This window comes from Vicia villosa, linkage group LG2, assembly GCF_029867415.1.
Source record: "Vicia villosa cultivar HV-30 ecotype Madison, WI linkage group LG2, Vvil1.0, whole genome shotgun sequence".
Lineage (NCBI taxonomy): Eukaryota > Viridiplantae > Streptophyta > Magnoliopsida > Fabales > Fabaceae > Vicia > Vicia villosa.
In genome coordinates this window covers 139,045,585-139,058,377 of record NC_081181.1, presented here as the reverse complement: position 1 = coordinate 139,058,377, position 12,793 = coordinate 139,045,585, and the positions used below count along the sequence as shown (strand labels likewise).

Below are 12,793 nucleotides of genomic sequence, written 5' to 3'. Positions count from 1 at the left end.
CGCACACAACTATTTCATTGTCCATAAGTTCAACTAACACTCGCCATCGTTATTTTCTGGAAGTGCTTTTTAGGTGTTGAGAAAATGCACGAAAATTGTAGCATTATACAAAACTCCTTCATATTATTATTATTATAGTAATATTAATAAAATAGAGTATGTCCTACAACAAAAATTGTAGTCCCACCCACCAAATTACAACTGTGACCATCTCCAACAAACAAACACCAAACATCAAACATCAAACAGAGCTAGACAGATCTAGGAGCTCTCGCTCCTGTTCGGCTTCGACGAGATGAAATCCTGTCACAAAATTAAATTAGTAAAGATCTCTCTATCTCTAACTATAATCAGACCAAATACATTGAACTTTTGGTTCTTAAAAAAACAGACACCAAACACGAGTCTAATACTTAATGACACAGTCGATACCAACAACAATTTTACAAAAATAAATAAATTAAAAATAATCACAAGTGTCAATAATTTCGGACACCGAAAGTGTCTATGCTATATAGTTTTTGTTGACTCGAGTGTCTCGTATATACCTGATGATGAAGTTGATCAAGGTTGGGAACCCAGTCATTTGTGGCAGGGTTACTTTTATAGCCTCTAACTTGTATTTCACCAACATCAACTTGGCTTACAGGTAACTGAATCTCATATCCACTTTCACCTCCTTCTCTAACCGCTTTTATAAACCCACTTCCTGTCTGTATTACCAAAAACAATTACAAATAAAACCAAAACAAAAAACAAAAAACATAGAAACACAGTAAAATCACGAACCGCATGATGCTGTTTGTCAATAGACAACAACTCCTTGTAATACTGAGTTTCCACAAATTCATTTTCTGCATCAACTACTCCCTGCGAGGGATGAAAAGCTTGAGAGTTAGATTGAAGAGATTGAAGTTTTTCAAGCTCTGGTATGTTGTGTGAAGAGAGAGTGGAGGAGTTGAGGGGGTGTTGTGTTTCGGGTTCGCTTCTGTTGGGTTTGATGGGTCGTTTAGGTGTTAAAGATTCGAATTGAGCTTTGATTTGATTTGTGATTCTGATTTGTTCATTGGCATCTAAGACCTCGTCGCTTCGACTTGGTTTGGTTGTTGTCAACTGTCCTACCATGATGTTTGTTGTTTTGATCTCTATAGAAAGGGCCAAAGTGGGGTTGGAGGATGAGTACTGGAATTTTATAGAGAGGGACTGAAGAGAAAGTGATAGAAAAACAGTGTTGGCAGAATAGTGGAGTAGGAAAGTTTCATGAAACTATGGGCTTTGGAAAACCGTGGATTTCGTATACGTAGCTGGTTTTTGGTAAAGAATACGTATTCCAATCGAAGACAATAAAATATTTCAAAATTAATTATATATTTTAAAAGAGAAATTTTATCTTTTAATTTATAAGATAAATAGTTGTATTAAATTACCCTTTCTCCCTCACCTCTCCTAGGTTTAAAATGGCATTATACTATCTTTAACTTTAAAATACTCCTTTATTTCTTAAATTTACACTAATATTTTATGATGTATATTAAAATAACATTAACACTTTTCTTTAATTTTTGAGAAAATGGGTGATGCACTGACAGTGTAAAAAAGTTTTACACTGTCAACCAATCACGACCATGAATCAGGACAAGTCAGACTGTAATTTTAAAAAAATTTATATGACATGGCAAAACGATTTGTTTCTATTGAATGACAGTGTAAAACTTTTTTACACTGTCAGTGCACTACCTTTAACCTCTTAATTTTTAATGGTAACTAAAAATAATAAGTATAAATAATATTTATCTATGATTTTTTTTATTACTTAAAACTGTTATTGGTGCATATAAATTAGTAGAGATTAATATATATTTTCAAACTAAACAAGTGTTTGTGTCATTTTAACACATTTTAAAGGAGGTGAGTGTAATTTTCTCTAAATTTATTTCTTATTTAATAAATAAACAAATTTATTATGATAAAGACCAAAGAAAATATAAATTAAATGTTGAAAAAAATAGAAAAATTAAGTTGATGCACTTTTAAATTCAAATTAAGATCTATTATAAATAAGTGCATGAGTTGAACACATCACAATTTCAATATGATTATTTTTTGGCCTTTTTTTTCCAAAATTTTGAGGTTATAAAACTTAATTTAGGTTGTTTGACTTTTGCACTGGTTTTATATTTGTTATTTTTTTTTTTGATAAATAAGAGGGCCGAAGCCCAAGAACAGAAAACTACGCAACAACTACTCTAGGAGTAGATAAACCAAGAGAATCCTTTTGAAGAAGATTCTTGAGAAAATCAGGAGCCTCATCGAGCAACTTATAATCAATCTTCAATTGCCTCCCAATCTTAGCTAGCTCATCTGCAACACAATTTGCTTCTCGAAAGGAATGCTCTAGCATCACGACATCATGATTGGCCATTAGCAAACGAATATGGCGAATCAGAGGCAAGTCGAAATCACCATTATTCTCTTTCTGCAAGATTGCACGGATAACTCTTTTAGAGTCAATACTAACAATAACCTTCTTACAACCTCTAGAGCAAGAGAGCTTAAGACCTTCAACAACACCCCACACTTCAGCCATAAAGGAATTGCGGCAACCAATGAACTTTGAGAAGCCGCACACCCAATTGCCTTTATCGTCACGAATAACACCTCCACAGCCTGCTATATTACCTTTACCACAAGAACCATCCACGTTAAGCTTCACAAACGGAGACTTTGGCGGTAACCATCGAACATCTTCAATAATCTGGTTTTTACCCACTACAACATGGTTCCATAATATGGCAGTAGAATAATCTTGCACCCGAACCTCAATGTTGCTACTAGTAATATAAGGTCGAGTATTTTAATAAAACTATAAGTTAGTTTTTGTTTGAAGACGAGTTAAGAGGGTTTTCCATAGTCATGTAAAAGTATTGAATGGGAGGAAAACACTTGTACCAATTAAAAATGAATAAGGTTTGAGCAATTAGATGAAATGGTATTTTGTGTATTATTTCTATTTGTCTCTCAAAATTAAATTAAATATATTGATAGAAAAATTATAATTGTTCTTTTAAACATCAATTGACTCATTACTAGAGGATAAAATTCATTAGAGTAGTCATTTGGTCTTCAATGTAGGCTTTAGACCTCTAAAAACACTGTGAATTTTTTATCCTAAGAAAGGACCAAAGGCTTATAATAGCTTTCAACCTAGCCATAATTAGGTAGAATACCTAAGAGTAATAGTACTAAGAGTAATAGTACAATGATCTGAAATATCTCTAGGAAAAGCATGCGGAAAAGCCTTACTCCAAAGATCCCACCAACCATCAGATATAAGAATCATATCTTACTAGTTAGTTGATTGCTCCAGTGGGCAAGAACCAAGTAAACTTCCTACCTACAATCAACTCCATATGACAAATGAAGTTATTGAAAGCAGAAAAATTTCCATTATACGCACTACTAGAAAAACCCACACCTCCCACCCTCTCACTCTGCGCACAAACATATTTGAAGTCTCCCAAAACACACCAAACTTTATCCCCAAGAGAGGGATAAACTACTTAAATATGAGCCAAACTAAAGAATCATCATCCTCATCTTACTCTTATCATACAACTTCCATGCAATCCTTCAAATGAACATACTCAGTAGTTGAATGATCTTTAGAAGATTCAACATCAAATGAAGGACCATCTTGTTCAAAGAATGACAAAGAAGATGAATAAGTTTCTTCAATACTCAAATAAAGAAAAGGAGGAGAGACATCAACCTTGGGGAGAAATATGAAAGAATCTTCTTCCAACGAAGATGATGAAATCTTCTTGAAGGCATCCTTCAAGGGAGATACTATTCTAAGTATCAAACCATCTTACACAAAATACACATATCAGAATTGTTGACCACACAAACACCACACATACTTGTTGTTTTGGGGTGACATTACTACTTCTCCTCCTGTTAGGCCACAAAAGTTGCCAAAGGAAACAACTGCCAACTCCCTTCTTTTATTTTGTAATTTATGGTTCCTCATAGATGCAGACTCCTAGCTTGCTTCGCAAGTTTTCAAACCGTGTAGCATCAAGAGCTTTTGTGAAAATGTCAGCTAGCTGAAGTTCAGTGGATACATGTTCCAAGCAAATCACTTTGTCTTCTACAAGTTCTCTAATAAAGTGATGTCTGATATCAATATGTTTGGTTCTGCTATGCTGAATTGGATTTTTGGAGATGTGGATAGCATTGAGATTGTCACAGTACAAAGTCATGACATTCTGTGAAACATTGTATTCAGTCAGCATTTGTTTCATCCAAACCAGTTGAGAACAGCTACTATCAGCTGCTATGTATTCTGCTTCAGCAGTTGATAACGAGGCATAGTTATGCTTCTTGCTAAACCATGATATGAGATTGTTTCCTAAGAAGAAACAATCTCCAGATGTGCTTTTTCTATCATCAGCACTTCCAGCCTAGTCAGCATCACAATATCCAGTCAGGATAGGGTCACACCCGTGAGTGTATAATATGCCATAGTCAGAAGTTCCATTTACATATTTGAAGATTCTCTTGACTTGGTTTAAGTGACTTACCTTGGGCTCTGCTTGATGCCTGGCACATACTCCAACTGCAAATGTAATATCTGGTCTGCTGGCTGTTAGATATAGCAAGCTTCCAATCATGCTCCTGTACAAACTCTGGTCACCACTTATGCCTCATTCATCTTTAGATAGCTTTAGGTGTGTTGGTGCAGGAGTTCTTTTGTGACTCGCATTATCCATTCCAAACTTTTTGACTATGTTCTTGGCATATTTACTTTGAGACAAAAAGGTGGAGTCTTCCATTTGCTTAATTTGAAGTCCTAAGAAGTATGTCAATTCTCCAACCATACTCATTTCAAACTCAATCTGCATTTCACTGACAAAGTGTTTTACCATTTCATCTGACATTCCTCCAAACAATATGTCATCCACATATATCTGTTCAATCACGATCCTTCCATCTTCATTCTTTACAAATAGAGTTGTCTATTCCTCCTTTCTTATATCCATTTGTGGTCAGAAATTCAGTTAATCTCTCATACCAAGCTCTGGGAGCTTGTTTCAAGCCATATATATAGAGCTTTTCTTAGTTTGTAGACATGATCAGGCAGATTTGGATCAACAAAGCCTTTAGGTTGTTCCACATATACTTCTTCATTCAGAAAAGCACTTTTTACATCCATTTAGGAAAGAACTTTTTACATCCATCTGATATAGCTTGAACTTCAAGATGCAGACTATTCCTAGTAGTAATCTGATTGACTCAAGTCTTGCTACAGGAGCAAAAGTCTCATCAAAGTCTACTCCCTCTACTTGAGTGTATCCTTGTGCTACTAGTCTGGCTTTGTTTCTAGTTATGACTCATTGTTCATCAGACTTGTTCTTGTATATCCACTTGGTACCAATGATATTTTCTCCTTCTGGTCTAGGTACCAGTTCCCATACTTCATTTCTTTTGAACTGTGCAAGTTCATCTTGCATAGCACTGATCCAAAATTCATCTGTCAAGGCTTCCTTCACATTTTTTGGTTCAATTTTGGACACAAAGCAGGAGTTGGCAATGGTTCCTCTTGATCTAGTCATTATACCACTGATGAGCTCTCCTAGGATAAGTTCCTTGGGATGATATTTTTGAATTCTGATAGATGGATCTTTGCTGATTGCTTCAGGTTCAGGTTCTGAGGGAGTCTCATTACTCACTTCAGGTTGGTCTGGCCTCTCAGCCTGAATTTCAAGGAATGTTTCGACATTCTCTGTGACATTGAATTCTCCACGTTGGTCATCAACAATAACATTGATGGATTCCATCAAGACTTTTGTTCTGGTGTTGAATACCCTATAAACTCTGCTGCTTGTGGAGTATCCCAAGAATATACCTTCATCACTTTTGGAGTCCATTTTCCTTCTTTGGTCACGATCAGTCAAGATGTAGCACTTGCTCCCAAACACATGAAAGTACTTAATAGTTGGTTTCTTACCTCTCCACAGTTCATAAAGAGTAGAAGAGGTTCCTTTTATCAATGTTACTCTGTTATGGACATAGCAGGTTGTATTCATAGCTTCAGCCCAAAAGTACATAGGCAGCTTCTTTGCATGGATCATAGCTCTGGATGATTCTTGTATAGTCCTATTTTTCCTTTCTACTAATCCATTTTGTTGAGGTGTGTAGCAACCTGCCCTAAAAATTAAATGTTTAGAGTCGCCACCTATTCTGAAGGGCGAATAGGAAACCCTACGCAGTTGAGAGATCGGGGTAAGATTATTATAATCAGGTCGAGGGAAGGTGTTAGGCACCCTCAACCATTTCCTAAGGTTTGTATTTAAGGTTAAGTTTTATGGCTAAAAGTTAAGGTTAATAGCTAAAGAAGTAAAAAGGACAAAATTGAGATTTTAAGTAAATTGAGATTTTAGGGAAGGGGACTCGCCTTGGTTATCCAAGTGCCTACGTATCTCCTTATGGATAATCAGAGTCAACGTAGTTCGGGCACATGGTTGTACGCCTTAGAATTTGATATGGTATGGTTTTAAGGCTTTTTGAATGGCCTATCGTAGTTTTTTGAAATGCGAAGTTCGGAGGTATTTTGAATTACCTTATCGTAGTTTGAACATCGCAGTATTGAAGAGATGAAAATCTGTAGTGTCGTGGGCAGCAAATTGAATGTATTTTAAATTGGTAATTTTTTTATCTCTTGTCTAATGCGACTAATAGATTTAGTCGGGTCGAGAAGAGAATCAATTAAGGGTTAATGTTCTTTGCCAAATGGGCAAGGGGATTGGGCAAAACCTAATGCATTGGTAGGGGTTTTTGGTGATTTTTATGGTTAAATTCATTAAATAAATTAAATCGATAGAATCGAAATAATCGAAAAAATATTCTAATCCTAGTCATTAGCCTAACCCTAATTTTACTAACCTAATCCTAATTGAATAATTTAACTAAATCAAGCAATATTAATTAATACTTAACCTAAACAATTTAATCAATAAAGTAAATAAAATTAAATAAAAGAACCTGGAGTTAATCCTGTGTGGCACACCTGGAAGGTCCATAGTAAGCCTTGCAATCCTGGTACGTTAGATTGGATTGTAGGAGATCCAGTGGCTGATACATGAGGACGTACAGTGGACGCGTATGGGCTTGTTGCGTGGGATCTAAGATTAACACAACATGTAAATGATAACAAAAAAACCCTTCCCCTTGCTGGGATTCGAATAAGGGCTGCTAGGTTACAAGTTTCTATCCACCACCACTTGGCTAGTACGATGCATCTGCATATTACCTACAAAGAATCAATGAAATAGTAAAAGGTGAAAGTCAAAGATGTGGCCACGCGTGGGTCCCAGTACTGGTGCTGCATCCAATCATGCGAAGAGAGAGGGATTCTGTTCGTTGACCCTCCAATAGGGTCCTTGCGCGTGCAGCCTCTCCTTTTCAATTTTTGAATGGGCCAATTAGAAACCTCCACGTGCAGATCACTAGCCCAGCAAGTACAGGCCACTGGAACAGTGCCGGTTATCTTCTCCGGCGAGAAGCATATGGCCACCTGCGAAACATTCATGGAAAGGAGATAAAAAGGACTCTACCCCCCCTATTTCATACCTTGCGAATCTGATGGTGGTGGTTTCGAGACCTGAAAAAGCCTGTAAGTGTGAATACGGAGAAGATGATAAGGTCGCGGCCAACAATGGCAAGAACCGAGTTTCACGTCGAAGCTTACATGTGGTAGCCCAGAACGGTCCTAATTAACTTCCTAAATGCAACCATGCAAGTCAAATACGTTAGAAACACCTGAATCAATGAGTTTGAATTTCAAGAAAAGCTTACCTCCGGTGACGCGTGAACCATACGTTCTGAGACACCCTGGACTTGTGTAACGGTTGTGACTGGCTCCTGATGACTTCAGGAATCAGATGCAATGGTTATAATCGATTAACTCTTCCCGGAAAAAATTCTTTCGCGTGCCCTAAAATTCTATTTTTTGTGGAGGCTTGGATTAGGGTTTTTGCGAACCAAAATCTCCCCCCCCCCCCTCGGCTGCCCCTGTCTTATCTATATATATCAACAATTTTAGGTTAAAATCTCAGCGTTAGAATCAAACTTTCAATGAGAAAATCTTATTTGGTTTTCTTGAACCAAAAATTTCTATTTTTGGTTCCATATCTTTTCCAACCTTTTTTATATGTTTCTTTCTTTAAAAATCAATTTGGATTGCTTGAATATAAAAGGTATCAATCATGTGATTCTTAACTTTAAGTCATGATTTATTTATTTTAATTTGAAATTTAAATGAATAAATCTCAAAATAAAAATGAAATAAAAATAATACTAATATTAACAATAATAATAATAAAATAATTAATCTAAAATAATAAAGAAAAATAATAATGTGATTTTAAACAAGAGAATAAATCTAATATGTTACAAATAATTTTACCTACAATAAACTTGATAATAAAAGAAAATATTAATGTGGCTAAAGGTGGGATTTGAAATAAAAGCCCATTAGAATATCCCCAAACATGATTCAAGCCTGAGATAGATGGGCCAAATGTTTGGACCCAAGATACATGTTAATTTCACCCCATTTTAACTCAGGGTATTTTATAAGAGGGTGGGTTTGACAATAGGAATGTCAAACCCCATGACTCTTAATTTTGACCCTTGATGAATTGTAGATTTGATCGGGTAAATTTTGGGGTATGACAAGGTGTAATAGGTGAAGAAAATTCATGACTAATTCCTTCAGACGAGCAAAATTCAACAAATTTGACATTCTCAAATTCCTTTCCATGATCACTCCTTATTCTGATTACAACACTTTCCTTTTCTCTTTGCAGTCTGGTGCATAGATCCTGAAACATTCAAACACATCTGATTTTTCTCTAATGAAGCTTATCCATGAGTATTTGGAGTAATCATCAACCACCACATATGCATACCTTTTCCCTCCAATACTTTATACCTGCATTGGTCCCATTAGATCCATATGTAATAGTTCTAACGTTTTTGAAGTAGTGAGTTGATTAATCTTTGGATGAGACGTCTTGGTTTGTTTGCCAGCCTGACATTCTCCGCATACTTTACCTTCATCAATCTGTAGCTTTGGAATTCCTCTCACAGCTTCCTTGTTTATGATCTTCTTCATTCCTCTCAGATGTAGATGACCCATTTTTTGATGCCACATTCTCACCTCTTTTTCTTCTTTTGCCATGGATTAAATAGATGAATGACTTGCGGTTTTGGGTTCCCACAAGTAACAGTTGTCTTTGGATCTGACTCCTTTCATGACCTCTACATTTTCTTCATTAGTGACTACACATTCATCTTTGATAAATCTGACTCTTAGACCTTGATCACACAGTTGACTGATGCTGATCAAGTTTGCAGCTAGTCCTTTTACCAGCAGAACACTGTCTAGTTGAGGGGCTCCAGAATGTCCTAGTTTTCCTACCCCTTTGATCTCTCCTCTGGCTCCATCACCAAAAGTTACATAGCTAGTTGAATGCGGCTTGATATCTTCTAACATGTTCTTCATTCCCGTCATGTGTTTTGAACATCCATTTACAAAATACCAGTCTCCTTTGGTTGACACCCTCAAGGAGGTGTGAGCAATTAAGGCAGAAACTTTGGCAACCCATTGTTGTTTCTTGATAGGGTCATGCTGCTTGGGCTTGTCCTGAGCTGTTTGATAGGGGTAACCAAACAGTTTGTAGCAAAACGGTTTTAGGTGACCAAACCTTCCACAGTAATGGCATCTCAATCTTGGAAATTTCTTCTTTGTTTGGTTTCAGTTTCTCTTTCCATGATGTCGTGACATCGGTCCTGACATCTGGTTGACATGGAGAGCTTCGGGTTCTGACCTTTTGCATCCTAAATTGGATTCAGGTTTATCCATAAATCCTAACCCAGACATGTTCCCTACTTCTTGTCCAAGTTCCAGAATCTTTTCCAGGGAGTCAGTTCCATTGTTCAACATTCTGATCGATCTTGACATCTGATCTAGTTTGAAGTTGAGTGTGCTGACTTCACCATTGAGATGTACTATGGTTACCAGATGTTATTTCTTCTCAACTTCCAACTCTTCTATAATTTTCCTTTGCTTCGCCCTTATTTTACATACTTCAGTACTCTTGACACATAGCTCATTGTATGAGGCTGCTAGTTCTTCAAAGGTATAATTCTCTTTACTGAATTTGTATTCAGGTGAACATACACTAGTTAGTGCAACACATTTCTCTTCAGTGTCACTCTCTGAATCTCCATCAGACCGGGTGATAGACATCCCTTTCTTTTGCTCTTTGAGGTAGGTAGGAAATTCAGCTCTAATGTGTCCATATCCTTCACATCCATGACATGAACCCCTTTTCCTTGATTGGGCTTCTCTTCAGCTTTGAATCTTCTGCTAGGATCATAGGTCTTGCTGATGTCATTGGAAGTGTTCTTGACATTGAGTCTGGACTTCTGATCAACTCTTTTAATAAACCTATTGCATTATTTTCCAAGCATGGCTATGGCTTTTGATAAATTTTCATCACTCCCACCATTGCTTTCTCTTGGATTATCTTCTGTGTTGGAAACAAAAGTTATGCTCTTGTTCTTCTTTTCAACAGACTCACAGATACTCATCTCAAAGGTTTGTAGAGAACCAATGAATTCGTCCAACTTCATGTTTCTGATGTCCTAAGCTTCTTCTATAGCAGTCACCTTCATGGAAAATCTCTTAGGCAGCGATCTGAGGATCTTTCTGACCAGTTTTTCTTCAGACATTTTTTCTCCTACGGCTCCTGAGTTATTTGCAATCTCAAGGATATTCATGTAGAACTCATGAATGGTTTCATCCTCTTTCATCTTGAGATTTTCAAACTTGGTGGTAAGCATTTGAAGTTTAGACATCTTCACCTTGGATGTGCCTTCATGAGTTGTTTTGAGAATTTCCCAAACTTCTTTAGCTAGATCACAGTGTTGCACAAGTCTGAATATGTTTTTGTCAATTCCATCGAACAAGGCATTTAGTGCCTTGGAATTTCCCAAAGCTAGCTCTTCCTCAGTTTTGTTCCACTGTTCTTCAGGAATTAGAGGAGTGGTTCCATCTTCCATAACCTTCTCAGAATGTTTCCATCTGTTTTCCACAGCTCTCCAAGCCTTGCTGTCCACCGATTTTATGACATCTACCATACGAGGTTTCCAGTAGTCATAGTTAGAGCCATCCAGGATGGGTGGTCTATTGCCAAACACTAACAATTCCTTCTCCATAGTACCATAATTTTGTTGTCCCTAGATCTCACCCAGATGTAAACAGGTAGGGTGCCTGCTCTGATGCCAATTGAAAACTCTAGTAACTCACACGCGATGTCGTACTGCATGTTATGACATCCACAATTACACATAATAAAACGTTAAAATAGAAGTGCATAAAAACAGTAAAGAACACAACAAATTGTTCACCCAGTTCGGTATACAACAATACCTACTCTGGGGGCTACCAAACCATGGAGGGAATCCAATATAAGCAGAATTAATTCGGAGTTAAACCCCCTCGTTTACAACTCCTCACTTAAGACCTACCCAATGTAATTCCAATCTATTCCTAGACCTGAGTATCTCCACTCACCCCCCCTCAATCACAGTAGTGATTACAAACAAACATTAAATAAATTAGAGAGAAGACACACTTCAAAAACACACCTTGATCTTCTTAAAAGCTTCAATCAAGAGACACACACTCGTGCTTAAAAGCTTAGAGTGACAAAGTACATAAACAACCTATTCCAATAAAATCATCGAAAGACAATTGCTTGGAGTACAAGAGACTAAACACACAGCTAAAGAACTATGGTTCTTCACAATTAACAAATCTTTCTCTATGCGTTCCAAATTAGGATTGCAGTCTTCTTATATGCAGCTCTTGGACCTTGGGCTTTCCCAGAACCAAATTAGGGTTAACCAAGTTAACCTAATTTACATGTCATCAGGTTGTTACAGAATGTGCTGTTAACGAAATCTTCTAGGCAAAATATTCAACACATAATAAAAAGTTTCATAAATTGTAGAATGAGAGAAATCAGGAAACATGATAATAAAACATAACAGCTCCTGCTATCAGACATGGATGTCATGACATCGGTCATGACATTCACTAACAAAACCTGTTTTAGATTAACACATATGCAGCCTGCATAACACCATATAAATCATGTCATGACATCAATCAAGATATTAAACACCCAAGAATGTTTTACCACAAAATGCAGCCAATTTAAAAACATCTACAAAAGAAGCCTCACCGACTATAAACCAATTCCATATGCTAACGGGTACGTTCTACAATGTAACACCCCATACATAATTGACTAGTATATTATGCACGTGACGTTAAAAATTGGTATTTGAGTACATACAAAAGCCAAAGTTACAAGATGATCCATATAAATACAACATGAAATAATATTGATAATTACAAAACATGTGTCTTCAATGGATCTGCACAGCGGAAAATAAGATCTGACGAGGTCTCTGAGCCATCACCACTTCCAAGTCTTCAGTCCAAACCTACTACTGACCAAACACTACTAAACTGCACCTGAAAAAAATATAAGTTGATTGGGGTGAGATTACTAAATCTCAGTGAGTCCTCCTATCCTATGGGTCCACTCGGTACTACAGGGTACATGCATCAACAAAAACCGAATCCACCATTGATCCGGGGTTCAACCTCACATCCGGTACAAGTACGGAGAAAACAAGTGACTCGTCCGCCATT

The 12,793-nt window shown here is 36.8% G+C and overlaps 1 protein-coding gene across 1 annotated transcript; it reads right to left on the bottom strand.

The window, feature by feature from the left end:
* Positions 1-103: 103 nt before the first annotated feature.
* LOC131652231 (uncharacterized) lies at positions 104-1,252 on the bottom strand. Its single transcript, XM_058922038.1, has 3 exons — positions 790-1,252; positions 549-713; positions 104-303 (listed from the first exon to the last, which is right to left on the bottom strand). The coding sequence occupies exons 1-3, from the start codon at positions 1,123-1,125 to the stop codon at positions 262-264; spliced, it is 543 nt and encodes a 180-aa protein (XP_058778021.1). The 5' UTR covers positions 1,126-1,252; the 3' UTR covers positions 104-261.
* Between the last annotated feature and the right edge of the window lie 11,541 nt (positions 1,253-12,793).